The sequence below is a fragment of the Bison bison genome, unplaced genomic scaffold (assembly GCF_000754665.1).
Source record: "Bison bison bison isolate TAMUID 2011002044 unplaced genomic scaffold, Bison_UMD1.0 scf7180017864506, whole genome shotgun sequence".
Taxonomy (NCBI): Eukaryota; Metazoa; Chordata; class Mammalia; order Artiodactyla; family Bovidae; genus Bison; species Bison bison.
The window spans coordinates 2,625,095-2,640,993 of record NW_011495063.1 but is presented as its reverse complement, the minus strand read 5'-3'; the positions used below and the strand labels follow the sequence as shown (position 1 = coordinate 2,640,993).

The window sequence follows — 15,899 nt, the reverse complement described above, 5'->3', positions numbered from 1 at the left end:
CACGGGCAGCTTAGTGCCCTGCATGGTACCCGGCGGCCCGTTGCCAACACCAGCCAGCTCTGCTATTTGGCCAGACCAGGCCCCCGCTGCATTGGCCACTATGGCACCCTCCACAGGCTGGAACTCCTGGCTGTGGTCCATCTTCACCTGCGGACCCCAGCCTCGGTTTACCCACACGGGAAGCGGGTAGAAGACGATCAAAAGGACAGGCATGTGTAAAACAGCCGGCGAGTGGGAAGGGACTATGTAACACAGGCAGCCCAGCTTGGCATTTTGTGACATCAGAGGAGTGGGATGGGAGGGGGGAGGGAGGATCAAGAAAGCAGGGATATAAAGAATTATGACTGATTCGCGTTGTTGTATGCAGAAACCAACACAATATGGTAAAGCAATTTTCCTCTATAACTAAAACAATTTAAACAAAATGCATAAACACAAGGACAGTCATGACTTTCCTCACTATGCGCTTTGCTAAGGGAGGCCCCTAGGCTGAGAACTTACATGGACCTCATGGATCCTTTTCAAAGTCAACTGCTCCCCGCTGGCAGTCTCCATGTGGCTGGATGAAGAGATGAAACCTGCAGAAAAAGGGAAGAAGATAAGTCCTTGAGGGCTTGAAGAGGAAGGAAATGGAGCTTCCACTGGTTCCCTAAGGACAGAAAGCTGGAGGCTAGGAGCTGTCCCACAGGCATTGAAGCCAAAAGGGACAGGGCAGCCAGGACGAACTTGGCCACACAGGACAGGATGATGCCGGAACTTCAAGCAGCTCACGAGTCATGGAAAAATCTGCTTAGGAGCTGGAGGTGGGATGCTCAGGACCAGACCCGGGGAGAAGCCCCCACTCCCCTTGCTCAGCCTGTGTGTGCAGGCAAGACCCGGTGTGGGCTGGCCTCCCCGCCGCCAGAGGACATAAGCCACGGGCACCGGGCCTCAGACTCACGCGTCACCTCTCCTTGGCAGAAAAGGACCCCCATGGACTGTAACTTTCGCCGAAGCCCCTGGAGCAGACACCAGGGGTCAAACCAACCCTCGTTCTCCAGCCCTGTGAGGAGAAAGAAGACTCGTGAAGGGGGCCTAGGACCTTCCTCTCCTGTTGTCTTTCCCACACCCTTTGACTCCTCTTCAGGGCTCGTAAGCTGGGGAATGTCACACTGATCGACTGCACCAGAGCTGGATCCTATGAAAGGACAGAGCTGGCCTGGCCCGGGGCAGGTCCTGCTGGCCAGGAGGGAGGAGCTGTCCCTCCTGGGACAAGTTCCTCCTTGACTTGGCTGCAGGGCGCGGAGACCTCTCACCCTGAGGCGACCCTCAACCTCTGACCCCCTCTCCAAGCAAGGCTCACCGTATGATGCCAAAGCCACTCCCTCTGTGTTGATCCAGGGAAACTTTTTCTGAAGCTGCTCCGGAGACATCAGACAGACTTTGGCTCCTTCCTGCCTGGAGGAATGCGTGGGTCTGCGCATGTGTGCTCAGTGAGCATGTGTATGGGGGGCGGGGGAGGAGGGAGAGAAGGGGGACCTGGCTCCACAGTCAGCTCACCCATGCCACTCTTCCTTGCTGCCTGGTCAAAAGTCCAGCCTCTGCCCTCCCTTTCCACTCTGACAGCCTAGACTCCCTTTGGCCACACCAAGCCCCCTGCCCCCCGCCAACTGTTCCCTGTGCTTTCACAACAGGGAGGGTCACTCTGTTCTGCTCAGGGGGCCCTTCCCGTCCACCTTCCAGTACAGTCCTGCTCACAACACAACTGTCCCCTCTGCAACCCTGATGCCCAAAGGCAGCATCACAGGTGCCCAAAGGACACACGAGCCCGACGAGGCAGTCTGGTTCGAATCCTGGTGCCACCACCTACTAGCTCCGGGTGCCTCAGGTTCCCCACGTGGGAAATGGGGATGTTCTGACAACTAAATGCGTTAATGTCTGTGATGCATTTAGGATGTGACTTGACGTCACTAGTCACAGTCATAGAGCCATCTGGTGAAGATGCCTGCTCTTGACTGGCTGGTCATGAGACCCCACAGCCTTTGACACGAGCCCTCCATAAAGCCTACGAGTTCTACTTTCTGGCTGTTAGAGAAAACACTTGTGGATTCGTGGGACTTGGTAGAAGGGATGTGTCCTGGGGGGTTCTCATTGCCTGGGAATTTAGGAACCACTGTGACAGCGACTGTCCGTGTCTGGATACAGCACTTAGCACGGGACACTGGAGGTCTACCCATGTCCATCCTTCTGACAGACTGAGCTCCTAGGGCCTGTCTCATCAGCTCTGTCACCCTGGCCTCTAAAGTGAGTCAGAGGGTGCTGAGATGCAGCGCGGAGGCCGCGCCAGGCGCCCACCTCTGCATTTTCACGTTGCGTTCCATGATCGCAGCCCCCTCCTCAGAAGCCAGAAGGAGGTAACCGGAGGGGTTGAACTGGAGGTCTAGGGGAGGGTCATCGACCACCGCCAGGTACTCCTGTGTGCAAAGAAAAGCTCGTCCAGGAAACTGACTTCAAGAAGGGAGGCAGTGGGACTTCCCGGGTGTCCAAAGGCTAAGACTCTGAGCTCCCAGTGCAGCGGGTCCAGGTTCAATCCCTGGTCACGGAACCAGATTCCACATGCCACATCTAGACATCCCACAAGCTGTAACTAGAGATCCTGCATGATGCAACAAAGATCAAAGATTCTGCATACTGCAACTAAGACCCAGTGCAGCCAAATACATAAATATTAAAAAAAAAAAAAAAAGGGAGAGGGAGCTTTTCTGGCTTTCTTACCACAACCCTCAGCTCAGTGCCCTAACCCAGAGAAAAGCCCCCTCCAGGCACTGCCACTGGGAAGAAAACTGGTGTTTCCAACTCCTAGCTGCCCTGTCTCCCCTGCCAGCAGGACTGCCCCCCTCTCTGGGCTAAAGGAGGGGTCGCCACCCCCACCCCCCTCAATCTCACATTGATGTTCCGTAGAAATTCGGCCGAAAAGAGGGAGAGCTGGACGTTCTGAGGCAATGAGAACTGCTGGCGAATCCCGCCCACGGAGAGCACGGTGGAGGCCCGGGCATACTGCGGAGATGAGAGAAGGTGAGGCGGGCCCTGTCCCGTGTGAGAAATTTACTGTCGTGGAGGGTGAGAGTCACATGTCCAAAGTTGAAGGGGCGTCCTACCCTCAGGTTTTATAATCTAAGAGGAGCTGAAGTGAACAGACCCAAATGAAGGCAGTGAGAACAATGGTCATTAAAATCCTTATTAGGATAGGTACAGAGCAGAGGATCAGTCATCAAAGGGCAGGACACCCTCATACAAAGTTACAAAATGGTAATGACCCTGAAGTCCAAGGCTGGAGACTGACTTTTGGTTCTGCTAACTGGAAAACAGAAGGACATGGCCAATGGAGCAAGACCTGTGACTAGCCAGCAGTGGTAAACAGGAACAATTAAAACACAAAAACCTCAGAAGCAATGAAGCCTGCAAGGGGTTTGTAATAACTGTTTGCGCTAATTACAGCTGGAATGCAGGCCAGACCTCTGCAATCTCAAAACACACAACAATTGTGAAATTTGCTTTCAAAAGCAAAAACCTTACTGTCAAGGTCACTAGTTTGAGGAAGAACCTGGGGCTGTTTCACAAGGGCCAAAGTCCTGTCCCTTCAGAGATTTCAGCCTTTCTTCTCCTCCCCTGCCCCTGACTCTGAGTTGCCAGACTCTGCCCCACCTCAGACCTCACCGTGTGGTCCCGCTCCACCACCAGCACCCGAATGGCACCTTGCTGCTTCTCCAACCTCTTCAGCCAGTAGGCCACAGACAGGCCAAGCACCCCACCCCCCACAATCACCACATCTGAGCGTTCGGGGGGCAGGTGGCTGGTGTCATACAGTGGGTTCCAAGCCCCGCCAGGGAAGATGGACTGGATCTTCTTCTTGATCTCCGACACCTTTCCATCCCAGTCTGTGGGATGCAGTTATGATCAGAGAGGGCCATGCATCTCCTTTCCAAGAGGCGGGGTGGGGTGTGTGTATATCGTGGTCAGAAGATGGGCACAGGAAAAGGTGGGCTAAACTGACACTGAGTTTTTAGTCCTCACAAGGTCAGCTGGCACCCAGCAGCATTCCACAGCTTTGCCTCATGGTCTCTGTGCCCAAGTCTCACTTCCTTTGAGTGCATTATACTAGCTCTGCAAGATTCAGCTTCCTAAAGTGAACACTCTCTACTCTCTCCGTAGGCCAGGGGACTTACACATTTCTCTCCTGGGCTTCTGGACGAATAAGTCCTGGCACATCTAGAGCCACAGGGCCCTCAGAAGCATGGACCTCTGAGTGGCACCTTCTCCTGGATATTCATCACCACCAGCAAATCTACACGCACATCCTGCCTGTTATCAAGTTCTTATGGCTTTGCCTCTTAAATCTCTCTCCAATCTGTCCCCCTTTTTTTCCCCATCTCTACCACCACTGCCCTGGACCAAACCACGATGATGTCTTTCCCACGAAGGCTGTTAAGAGCTCCCATTTCCACTCATTCCCCTCTTGTCCTACCCCCCAACTTCTTTCCTATATCACAGCTTTGTTGTTGTTGTTCAATAGCTAAGCCATGTCCGACTCTTTGCAACCCCGTGGACTGAAGCACGCCAGGCCTCCCTGTCCATCACCAACTCCCACAGGATGCTCAAACTCATATCCACTGAGTCGGTGATGCTATCCAACCATCTAATCCTGTTGCCCCCTTCGGCTCCTGCCTTCAATCTTTCCCAGCATCAGGGTCTTTTCCAATGAGTCTATCACAGCTAGAATGACCTCTTCTGAACATTAATCTAATCAAACACTCTTTTGCTTAGAACCTTCCATGGCATTCCATCACTCTAAGGACAAAGGTTCAAAATCTTTCACGTGGCCTGTGAGACACTGCCCAATCTAGCTCTTGTTCACCTTGTCTTCCCAGAACTCTCCAACCTCACCCCTTCATTTCTGCCACAGAGGACTTACACAGGTGTTCTCTCTACTTTGAAACTCTGCGCCCACTTCTTTGCCCAGTTAAGAATCCTTGGTTCCTTTTGATCTCAGCTCGGTTATCATTTTCTCAGGAATGCCTTTCCTGACCTCCCCTAGACTATGCCAAGTAATCCTGTTATTATCTCATAGCTATCTCATAGCTCAGTGAACTGTTCTTCTGCAACATGCAGCACACTTGCAACTTTGAACTCATCTGTGATTGCTTCATACTGCGCTATGTCTATCTTCTCCACCAAATCTCCAGCCTAGCACATCCTAAGTGCTCAATAAATGCCTTGAATACATGAATCTTTTTGTCTTTCACACCAAGCTCATAAATCTCCAAGTCTCCTGTCACTGTCTCCAGTCCCAAGTTCAAACTCTTCTCAGCATTAGAGTCTTTCTTTGATCTGGACTTAACCTTACCCATAATTTCATACTACTACTCAACTCTCTATCCGATGGCCTTTGCTAATTCCTTGCACGAAAACGATACTTCTCTAACCTTTGCTCAGTTCTCCAGAACCTGGAGCTCACACTTTCCTTGAGCCAGTAAACACCATCTTTCAAGGCTGATCTCAGTTTCCAGCCGTTCCATGTATGGCTACCAACACTACCTACTGGCAGTGCAGGACATCGTCCTAGTTGGCTTCTCTTCAGTTTTCAACTGGTCTACGAAGCCTTCCCTCTCCAGCTACACCTCAGACACCTCCAGGACGTGTATCGAATCCTCTCTCTTCTTTCCTCCTCACGGCCACAAAACAGCATCCTGCTTGCAAGCACGACTTCATTAATTTCTGTGCAACCAAAGAATCAGCCCGGCTGCAATTTTGGTGGCAAACTCAGGCATAGAATCATCTGGGATATGTCACCTGAGAAAGGCAACTCTGGGATCCATACCCCTGTCCAGGCTCTACAAGCTCCGGCAGGCAAGGTTACCCCCTACTCCGAGGGACCCACTGTCTTCCCAGCGTGGGCTGGGATTCTGAGTCCTGAAGGTCACAAGGCTGGAGACTGGGGACACCCCAGAACCACGATACCCTCCGCTGCCCTCAACTTTACCCAGAGTAGAGCCTCTTCTGTATGTGCCTAGCCCCCGTCCGGAGAGGCACGGGCCCAGGCGGAGCCGCAGCGCCCTCCGAAGCATGGCCCTGCTGTTGCTGGCCGCTAGGAGAGCAGCACCCTACCCGGGTACAGTCCCAGCCTACAGTCACTACTACGCGACGCCAGTCGTTCATTCGAGCACTCCCATTGCCAGCGACGCCACGGGGTCCTGCCCCGCCACCCTATAGGCGGTCGGTCCCTCCCAGGACATGCTGAGAGGCCCGCCGAGGCCCGCCCCCACCCTCCATTGGCCAGCTGGGCGTCTACGTCAGTCCTGCGCGCCCGTGGGCGGAGCCGCGGAGGGATCCGGGCGGCGCTGAGCGGAAGTGCGGCTGCGCCGGTTTCCGGGGCCGCTGGTGTGACGTGTCCCGCGCTTGGCGCAGCAGGAAGCAGCGGTGATCGAGGCCTGAGTTCCCGGCGCCGGCCCCGGCTCCTTTCCCGCTGCCGCCATGCTCGACTTCTTCACCATTTTTTCCAAAGGCGGGCTCGTTCTCTGGTGCTTTCAGGGCGTGAGCGACTCATGCACCGGGCCTGTTAACGCGTTAATTCGTTCCGTGCTGCTGCAGGTACCGCCCCGCGGGATCAGAACTCCGGGCTCGTCCCCCTCCCCCCTGACCCGACCCCTAGTCCCCTTTGACTGATCCCGGGCCTCCCTCTCACCCTGTCTGCCCACCTCAAACTGGCCACTCGCTTGTAGCCAGAACTCCGCTTCTTTCTCCCGCTCCTATCAGACCATCCCTCAACTTTGTGATGTCCCCTTCCCCCTCCGCTTTCTGGGACTCTGGCAGGATTCGGTAGTCCATTGAGACCTCCCTTCGTTCCCCAGTTTCACTGCCAGCGGCTTGCTTTTCTGTTGTCGCAAAGGCTGGATGAGATAAAGGATGAAAGAACGTCTTTTAAGAAGTGTAGATAGTGTCCGGCTGCCGGTAAACCTGATTGTTTACATGAGGACTCTTCTCGCTGGCACATGTCGGTGCCTCCCACCTTTCCCCTCCTTCCCCCACCCCCCCAGCTGGGTGTCTACACTTTTCTCCCAGGTGTAATGCTGGAGAGCAGTGCCCTGAATCTTTTGGCCCTGGAGGACAGGTTTGAGTTTAGGGGAATGTCTGGTTCCTTCCCGAAGGTAGTCCTGGAGGGGCCCAGCTCCAGGTGTTTGAGGGGACAGTCTGAATTCTGAGATACACTCTTTTTCCAGGAGAGAGGAGGTAACAACTCCTTCACCCATGAGGCACTCACTCTCAAGTATAAACTGGACAACCAGTTTGAGTTGGTGTTTGTGGTAAGTGAGGGTATTTTAGAGGGGTAACGATTACACTGACAGGCAGTCCTGATGATTCAGAAAATCCTGATTAATTGCACCCAGTGTCTACGATGAAGTAACTGAGAAAACAAGGAGGGTGGAGGGGAAAAGGGAAGCCGCTCTTGGGCCCAGTCAGAGGGCTTGGCTGCTCCTCAGGTCAGGGAAACCGGCCAGGGGCTGAGCCAGTCCCTGGAGGCCTGGGTCAAGTTGGCTTCCCTCTGTTCTGGGCCGGCATGTAAGCAGATCTGCTGGCTCTGTTCCTTTCCCTGAACAGGTAGGTTTTCAGAAGATCCTAACACTGACGTATGTGGACAAGTTGATAGACGACGTTCACCGGCTGTTTCGAGACAAGTACCGCACTGAGATCCAACAGCAGAGTGCCTTAAGTCTATTGAATGGCACTTTCGATTTCCAGAATGACTTTCTGCGGCTCCTTCGGTGAGAGGCCTCCCCTCTGCAAAATCAATTTCTGAGACTTGATGAGTTCCCTTCCTTCCCAAGAGGGCATAGTACACTGTGGGTTGAAAGGGGCTCCTGAGTTGGCTTCCCAGTTCTGATTGCCTGCTTGGTGTGAGGGCCCTTCCCCTGGATTTAGACTGTCAACCTTTTCTCTTTGGGCTTCCCTGGTGGCTCAGATGGTAAAGAATACCTGCAATGTGGGAAACCCAGGTTTGATCCCTGGCTTGGGAAGATCCCCTGGAGAAGGAAGTGTCAACCCACTCTAGAATTCTTGACTGGAGAATCCAATCCTGGCCCACCAGGCTCCTCTGTCCATAGAATCGCAGAGTCAGACACGACTGAAGCGACTTAGTATGAACTTTTCTCTTTAGTGAAGCAGAGGAGAGCAGTAAGATCCGTGCTCCCACTACCATGAAGAAATTTGAAGATTCTGAGAAGGCGAAGAAACCTGTGAGATCCATGATTGAGACACGGGGTGAAAAGCCTAAGGAAAAAGCCAAGAATAACAAAAAAAACAAGGGGGCCAAGAAGGAAGGTGAGTTTGAACTTGGACATCCAGGGGCATGAGACGTTGTTCAGGTGGCACTGAAGCGGCTCCCTGTCCTTCCCTCTGTCGTCGTTTGCCTCCCTGGCTCAGGTGCCCACCACCCTCATTATTGTCCCCAATGTCGGTGATCCCCCAGGTGTTTCTTCACAGTTTTCTCTGAATGATCTGGGAGGGTTTTCCCCATTTGTCTATTTTGTTGGAATTCAGTCTTTTTTTTTTCAGTGAGTTTTCTCCTTGACAGGTTCTGACGGCCCTCTGGCTACTAGCAAAGCAGCCCCTGCAGAAAAGTCAGGTCTCCCAGTAGGACCTGAGAACGGGGAGGAACTTTCCAAAGAGGAGCAGATCCGCAGGAAGCGGGAAGAGTTCATTCAGAAGCATGGGAGGGGTATGGAGAAGTCCAGGTGAGCAGCCCAGCTTTGCCCTCAGCTTTTGCTATCCAGACACGTTAGGGGTGAGGGAGTCCTTGTCTCTGAGGTGGATGCTGCCTCTCCTGCTGCTCCACCATAACCCTCTCTACTGTAACCCTTCACAGCAAGTCCAGTAAGTCAGATGCTCCCAAGGAGAAAGGCAAAAAGGCACCCCGGGTGTGGGCACTGGGAGGCTCTGCTAACAAGGAAGTTCTGGACTACAGCACTCCCACCACCAACGGAGCCCCCGAAGCGGCCCCGCCTGAGGACATCAACTTGGTAAGAGGTAGCAGGGGCCAGAGTGAGGGTTAATGGTAATAAGCAGCAGGGGGAAGGAGAGATGAGGAGGGCAGTCCCCTTGATTCCTTGGAGCCAGAGGGTGGGTTACATTTGGAGCTTCTGGAGTCAAAGGGGCAGAGCAGTGTGGGACAAGGTCACTCCAGGCTTCCCTCCCCACCAGCTCATGGTTTCCTGATCCCTTCTTCCTCTCCCCACACCCTCCAGATTCGAGGGACTGGGCCTGGGAGGCAGCTTCAGGATCTGGACTGCAGCAGCTCAGATGATGAAGGAGCTGCTCAGAACTCCACCAAACCTAGGTACGGGATTTGGTGGCGGGTGGCGGGTATGGCTCCAAAGGCACAGGACTTGCTGGCTGCCTGCTGGCTTTCTGTGCATCTGTGGTTTTCTGTGCCTGCAGTGCTACCAAGGGGACTCTGGGTGGCATGTTTGGGATGCTCAAGGGCCTTGTGGGTTCCAAGAGCTTGACTCGTGAAGACATGGAATCTGTGCTGGACAAGATGCGTGATCATCTCATTGGTGAGTCAGGACAGGGCAGACTCGTGTTTTTGGGCTAAGGATAGTGGGGTAGAAGGGCTGTACCATGGGGGTCGTTCACTCCTGCCAGGGCATTCACCCCACGCTTGTCCCCCTCCTTAGCTAAGAATGTGGCAGCAGACATTGCAGTCCAGCTCTGTGAATCCGTGGCCAACAAGTTGGAAGGGAAGGTGATGGGGACGTTCAGCAGTAAGTATCTCCCCAGACCTAGAAGTGCTTGGGTGGAGGTTATGAAGTCACCACCATTCTTATTAGATGCGTGACTTTTGACAAACTGTAATCTCTAAATCTCTGTTGTTTCACTTAGACTTCAGGTGTTCATGACATCTAACTTAAGAAGATTTGAATCAATTACTTGTCAGGTGCTTAGGGCTGTCAGATATGGTGTGTATTCCTGGGCAGGATCCTAGTTCCCTTTAGCTCAGCAAGATGCCAGGTGTTCGGAGCACCTGGCTTGGGCTTCATGGGTATACCTCCTTGCCCCACCCCCAGCGGTGACTTCCACGGTCAAGCAAGCTCTGCAGGAGTCCTTGGTGCAGATTCTACAGCCGCAGCGCCGCGTAGACATGCTCCGGGACATCATGGATGCCCAGCGTCATCAGCGCCCGTACGTGGTCACTTTCTGTGGTGTGAACGGCGTGGGGAAGTCTACCAACCTTGCCAAGGTGGGTGCTGTTCCCCAGCCTGAGTCTGACATTGTTTCTGCTGCTTTTTCCGTCTCTGCCACTGTGGGGCTGGCTGACAGTTCTGCCTCTTTTGCAGATCTCCTTCTGGCTGTTAGAGAACGGCTTCAGTGTCCTCATCGCTGCCTGCGACACATTTCGTGCCGGGGCTGTGGAACAGCTGCGGACGCACACCCGGCGTCTAAGCGCCCTGCACCCCCCCGAGAAGCACGGCGGCCGGACCATGGTGCAGTTGTTCGAGAAGGGCTACGGCAAGGATGCTGCTGGCATTGCCATGGAGGCCATTGCCTTTGGTACGGTGCACAGCAAGTGTGGAGCTTGTGCGGGCCCCTTTGCTCCGGGGGTTCTCTTGGAACTTGCAGAGGACCAGGGTTACCCTACCACCAACTTTCTGCTCAGTAGCAGCTCAGAATTAGTGATGTGCCATGCCATGCTCCACTTTGGGGTAACGTGTAGTTGCAGGCAAACCTCATGTATTCGTTTTGTTACCTCAATATTTGGTCACCTTTATCCTCCTCCTAGGGCTTCCCGGGTGTGGCTCAGTGGTAAAGAATCTGCCTGCCAATGCAGGAGACAAAATAGATACAGGTTCCAGCCCTGGGTCGGGAAGATCCCCTGCAGGAGGAAATGGAACCCACTCCTGGGAAATTCATGGACAGAGGAGCCTGGCGGGCTACAGTCCACAGAGTTGCAGAGAGTCAGGCACACTGAGTGTACACACACACCCACCTGCTCTCCTTTCCCTAAATATGCTTCATGACAGCGTGTGGAAACTGTTTCTTACATCACCTTCTAACTTGATTCGGAACCTAAGGAAATAAACAGGCAGACTTCTAATAGGGCCAGTTTAGGACCTGTTAAGAAGCTGGAAATGAGTGTAACAGTCCAGGAGTTTTGAGTTGACCACTTCTTTCTTTCTAGCACGTAACCAAGGCTTTGATGTGGTGCTGGTGGACACAGCTGGCCGCATGCAAGACAACGCTCCCCTGATGACTGCCCTGGCCAAGCTCATCACTGTCAACACACCTGACCTGGTGCTGTTTGTGGGGGAGGCCTTAGTAGGCAACGAGGCCGTGGACCAGCTGGTGAGGGCTCGGGCCTGGTTCTCTTCCCAACCTCAGCTCTGGCCAGTTAGGTATGTTATATTTATATCATGTTTCTCCTTTCAGGTCAAGTTCAACAGAGCCTTGGCTGACCATTCTATGGCCCAGACACCCCGGCTTATTGATGGCATTGTCCTTACCAAATTTGATACCATTGATGACAAGGTAAACATGGACGAGACAGGGCAGAGTGGGACCAGGAGGGGAGTGGCTGTCCTTCACAGGGGAGCGGAGCCTCCTGTCGCTGAGGGAGTGCAAAGGCAGGGTCCAGAAATGACTGGGTATCCTGTCTCTGCTTCAGGTGGGAGCTGCGATTTCTATGACCTACATCACAAGCAAACCCATCGTCTTTGTGGGCACTGGCCAGACCTACTGTGACCTACGCAGTCTAAACGCCAAGGCTGTGGTGGCTGCCCTCATGAAGGCTTAATGTGGCTCTTGCCTGATACCAAATCACCGCTTCCCCCAAAGTCCCTATCCCTGTATCAAGAATGTGCTTTAGAGTATGTGAGCAGCTTGTCTTCAGTGTAGTTCAAAGGCAGAGTGAGGGGGGCTCCGGGGCCTGCAGCCCCTCGTAACCCCACTCTCTGTTCAGCCCAGCCTCCACCTGCAAGGAGGGCCTAATCATGTTAGTCACTGCCCACTACCCTTCCCCGCCCCCCCCCCGTGCTCTTCCCCCTTCCTAATCCAGCATCCCTCACTCTGCCTACAGACTCGGTCTCATTACAGCTTTGACCAATGGTTAGTAGATCCAACACCAGAGCTCTGCTAGTTAGTGTGGTCATGGGGACATCCGAGCATCGTCCCCCGCTCCATTAGAGAAGAGGCTTGAGAGCCTGCTCTGGGTCTCGATGGCCCCTCTCCGTAGGATACACAGCATTCAGGTCCGCAGGGCCAGGATAACACCCCTACACTGTGGCAGTGTATGGCCTCTTCTTAATTGCTGCTAATTCAATGATCCCTTCCCCTTTTCCCCAAAGCCTCAGCGAGGCCAGAGTGATGTGTTACAGATGAGTGAGAGGGGTCCCCGCCTCCCACAGAAGTAAAAGGAGCCGCGCTGCAGTGTTGCATTGGGCTTCTCAGCCTCCAAGACCTCCTCCCACTTCCAGAATCCACACGTAACCGCATGTTCCCCTTCCCGGGAGAAAACCAACTGTCAGGAGGGGTACATGTTGCCCCCTCCCCCTTCTGCTCCCCAGCGGATCCTGGCTCCTCCTCCTCCTCTACAGTGCCTGGTAGACGAGCGCCACGCTGAAGAATGCAGACCTTGTTAAGGCTTGTCCTGCAGCTTGGTGTTACAGATGTGCTGTTAGTGCAATAAGGTGAAGGCTGTCTGCCCAGAGGAATACATAATTTATATGAGAAAATACATTTCATAAGTAAATTGCCTTTTAGGTCTTGGAGTCATTTTACAGAGGATTCAAAACTAAACTACAGCACACTAACTAGAGTTTCTAGGGTACATGGCAGGAAGGGAAACGGGAACTGATAATGTGGAGGAATCAGGTGAAAATCAGCGCTTGTCCCCAGAATGAGATCACCTTCCCCACAGGGTACAAGAATAGAACTTTTAAAATTTAAATTCGGCCTGTACCTTTGCAGGTCAGGAGTTTTCTAAAGTGACTCAAAGTAGAGCTGGGGCCCTGGGAAGTAAATGAAGAAGCTTTTAATATTACAGCTCAATTATGTAAAATACTGTACACTGTAAAAGGTCTAGAAAACTAGAGCTTCAAGTCATATGTTAAAAAAGCCATTAAGCTTCATTGAAAAACCAAGTATAGAGTACAAAACTGCCGCGAGGGCCACGGCGAACCCGTGGCGTCGAGAGCCCGAGTCCTCTGTGCGGCCACAGTCGGCGGGAACGGCCTGTTGACCTGCTGTGTGGACCCAGCCTGGGGTGGGGTGGGGGCTCCATTTGGGCCCCTTGTCACTTGGGTATTGAACTGGAACAGGCTGCAGAGGAATGAGCCGGCATGAAGGATTAAGTTGGACATCTCTGCTAAGCCCCAGCTTTCAGCCTCTGGGTATTGGTACTTCCTAGGAGCTGCTTCGGGTTCTTGTAAGTTCACTTGTTAAACACTCCACGGTAGGCCCTGACAACTTGATCTAATGGTGGCCGTTCTCTAGCTCTCTCAGGTACTATGGTCTGCAGAGAGAAAAAAAGATGGTAAGTGAAGTTTCACATGTCAGGTTTATCCATCTAAAGCTGCAGAAACTGAAAGGAAAGTGAAATCGCTCAGTTGTATCCAACTCTGCGACCCCATGGACTGTAGCCTACCGGGCTCCTCCGTCCATAGGATTTTCCGGGCAAAGGTACTGGAGTGGGTTGCCATTTCCTTCTCCAGAAACTGAAGTCAAGCTTAATCCTAGAGAGGACAAGACACCAAATACTAGGAAACCTGTGAATGGACTTGGTAGGAAAATCCAGACTCTACAGGTGGGAGAGCTAAGTCATTCTCCAAGGTCTTAACTGAGTGCTGGGAAAACGTTTTCTGCTGACAAATGGTTGAACAGGAAACAGTATACCTCTTATTTCACTGTGTGCTGTAGACGAGCCATTCAGCTGGCCTTCTCTCACGATCCCTGCTAAACAGAACACACATCAGTATCAGATAATATGACCAAACAGCTAAAACTTAGCAAAGCAGCCAACTAAAGGGAGGTGAAAGCACATGGTCTGACTAAGGATGAAATTATCACTAATGCACAGTTGCTGCTGCTGCTGCTAAGTCGCTTCAGTCGTGTCAGACTCTGTGCGACCCCAAAGACAGCAGTCCACCAGGCTCCCCCGTCCCTGGGATTCTCCAGGCAAGAACACTGGAGTGGGTTGCTATTTCCTTCTCCAATGCATGAAAGTGAAAAATTAAAGTGAAGTCGCTCAGTCGCGTCCGACTCTTAGCGACCCCATGGACTGCAGCCTACCAGGCTCCTCCATCCATGGGATTTTCCAGGCAAGAGTATTGGAGTGGGGTGCCATTTCCTTCTCCGAGGCAGGGGCATAAACCAGGTTAGTCTTCACACTGTTGTACTAGATGATAGGGAAACACTGAGGTCCCTGAGTGCGCTAACACTCCTTGTGAAAAAACAAGTGTGTCCCTAACTAGTCCAGAAGCCCAAGTTTAGGTAAATAAAACTACTCCAGCCGGGGACAGGAAGCAGCATGCAAGGGGGAAAATTCAGTCAAGCAGAAGAGTGACTAGGAGCTGAGCTAACACCCCCAGAATGGGCTTAGAGCCTTGCTGTCTGATACAGTGCCATTGGCCACATGTGCTATTTAGTTCTAAATTAAAAACTGTGTTCCTCAGGGACTCCCCTGGAGGTCCAGTGGTTAGGACTCCGCACTTCCACTGCGGGGGGGTGGGTTCGATCTCTGGCTGGGGAACTGAGATTCCACAAGCGGCATGGGGCGGCCAAAAAAGAAAAAAGTCTGTTCCCCAGTCACACTTAACTACACTTCAAAACTCAATGGCCATGTGTGGCTTGTGGTTACAGTACCGGACAGAGATGATAGAATACTTCAGTCAGCACAGAAAATTCTGTTGGACAGCACTGGAATAAATAATGCGTGGGAAGAAGTTTGAATACACAGGAGAAAAGAATAGCAGACAGAAACATGGACAGCTGGAGTAAAAATAAGCAAGAGACAGCACTCGAACATACAAATTGGGATTCCCCTCCTGGAAAACAGAGCAATATTTATCAGCCACTAAAATGTTACCTTTGACCTGGTAATTATACTGAGAATACAGCCTATGGAAATTACTGGCAAAAGGAAAAACTCCAGGGATGAAGATACGTTCACTGCAACAGTGCTTACAGTAGAAAAAACTAGATACTGCCTAAAACAGGGAAATAATTAGGTAACTGTGACACAGTGGATTATAACAGTCATACTGGCTATGAAGACTGCAGCCATGTGCGGAAATGTATGGTATGTATCACTGAATTTAAAAAGTACCAGGACTGTATATAGATTTTGTTTACAACCATGAGGAAATGCACAAGGAAAACTTAACTGAAATACACCCAAGTGACTGCTCTTGTGATAGTAGTGAATTATAAAAGAATTACCTTCTTTTCCCCATTACTTGATTTTCCTGAAATAAATGTATCTGCAGCCTACAGAATCTTCCAACCTAAGTAATTTTCACTTTGCAAAAGTTTGGACACAGCACAATGCCCGGTACAGAGCAAGAGCTCAGGGTTATAAAACAGCAGCGGTGAAAGACCTCTGACCTCTCACTGGTATTTATCTATAGACTCAAAACATAACTGTGGATGGAAGGTAAATTTGACTTGAAGTGCTTTAACCTAAAACTGCTCTGCTAGATTTCAGATCACAAACTTCAGCTGACCATTCTAATTAAAGCCCCTGGCCACACGGAAAATCCTTGATGTTTAACAATTCACAATACCCTAATGAGGGGTACAGAGAAGGCAGTGGCACCCACTCCAGTCCTCTCGCCTGGAACATCCCATGGACGGAGGAGCCTGGTGGGCTGTCG

General features: G+C 52.1%; 3 protein-coding genes across 4 annotated transcripts in view; 1 reads left to right on the top strand and 2 right to left on the bottom strand.

Moving 5' to 3' along the window:
• FOXRED1 (FAD-dependent oxidoreductase domain containing 1) overlaps positions 1-6,210 on the bottom strand; it is a 7,754-nt gene extending 1,544 nt beyond the window's left edge. Inside the window, exons 1-8 of the mRNA XM_010829487.1 lie at positions 6,020-6,210; positions 3,697-3,917; positions 2,926-3,036; positions 2,335-2,453; positions 1,343-1,437; positions 941-1,042; positions 502-578; positions 1-147 (exon numbers count right to left, since the gene is read on the bottom strand). The exon at positions 1-147 is cut by the window's left edge and continues 4 nt beyond it. Coding sequence (XP_010827789.1) covers positions 1-147; positions 502-578; positions 941-1,042; positions 1,343-1,437; positions 2,335-2,453; positions 2,926-3,036; positions 3,697-3,917; positions 6,020-6,104 — 957 coding nt within the window. The 5' untranslated portion in view covers positions 6,105-6,210. The remainder of the gene's footprint in view (positions 148-501; positions 579-940; positions 1,043-1,342; positions 1,438-2,334; positions 2,454-2,925; positions 3,037-3,696; positions 3,918-6,019) is intronic.
• A 176-nt stretch (positions 6,211-6,386) lies between these two features.
• On the top strand, positions 6,387-12,778 carry SRPR (signal recognition particle receptor (docking protein)). The gene is made up of 14 exons (XM_010829484.1): positions 6,387-6,627; positions 7,257-7,340; positions 7,636-7,799; positions 8,192-8,355; positions 8,609-8,768; positions 8,900-9,053; positions 9,279-9,370; positions 9,472-9,590; positions 9,711-9,797; positions 10,101-10,273; positions 10,371-10,584; positions 11,213-11,376; positions 11,461-11,559; positions 11,696-12,778. Exons 1-14 carry the CDS (start codon positions 6,511-6,513, stop codon positions 11,822-11,824), a joined length of 1,920 nt encoding a protein of 639 aa, XP_010827786.1. The 5' UTR covers positions 6,387-6,510; the 3' UTR covers positions 11,825-12,778.
• The window catches only part of FAM118B (family with sequence similarity 118, member B), a 49,479-nt gene continuing 46,310 nt past the window's right edge, over positions 12,731-15,899 (bottom strand). The window contains exons 7-8 of one of the 2 annotated variants that reach the window (XM_010829486.1): positions 13,921-13,980; positions 12,731-13,540 (exon numbers count right to left, since the gene is read on the bottom strand). In XM_010829486.1, coding sequence (XP_010827788.1) covers positions 13,527-13,540; positions 13,921-13,980 — 74 coding nt within the window. In that variant the 3' untranslated portion in view covers positions 12,731-13,526. The other variant, XM_010829485.1, reaches the window with a different exon arrangement.

What these genes read in the sequence shown, in the direction of transcription:
- SRPR (XM_010829484.1), top strand. Translation starts at nt 6,511, where the DNA reads ATGCTCGACTTCTTCACCATTTTTTCCAAAGGCGGGCTCGTTCTCTGG. An exon ending in GATGCGTGATCATCTCATTG is followed by an intron (nt 9,591 to 9,710) that starts GTGAGTCAGGAC and finishes CCCCCTCCTTAG; the next exon opens with CTAAGAATGTGGCAGCAGAC. An exon ending in CATGGAGGCCATTGCCTTTG is followed by an intron (nt 10,585 to 11,212) that starts GTACGGTGCACA and finishes CTTTCTTTCTAG; the next exon opens with CACGTAACCAAGGCTTTGAT.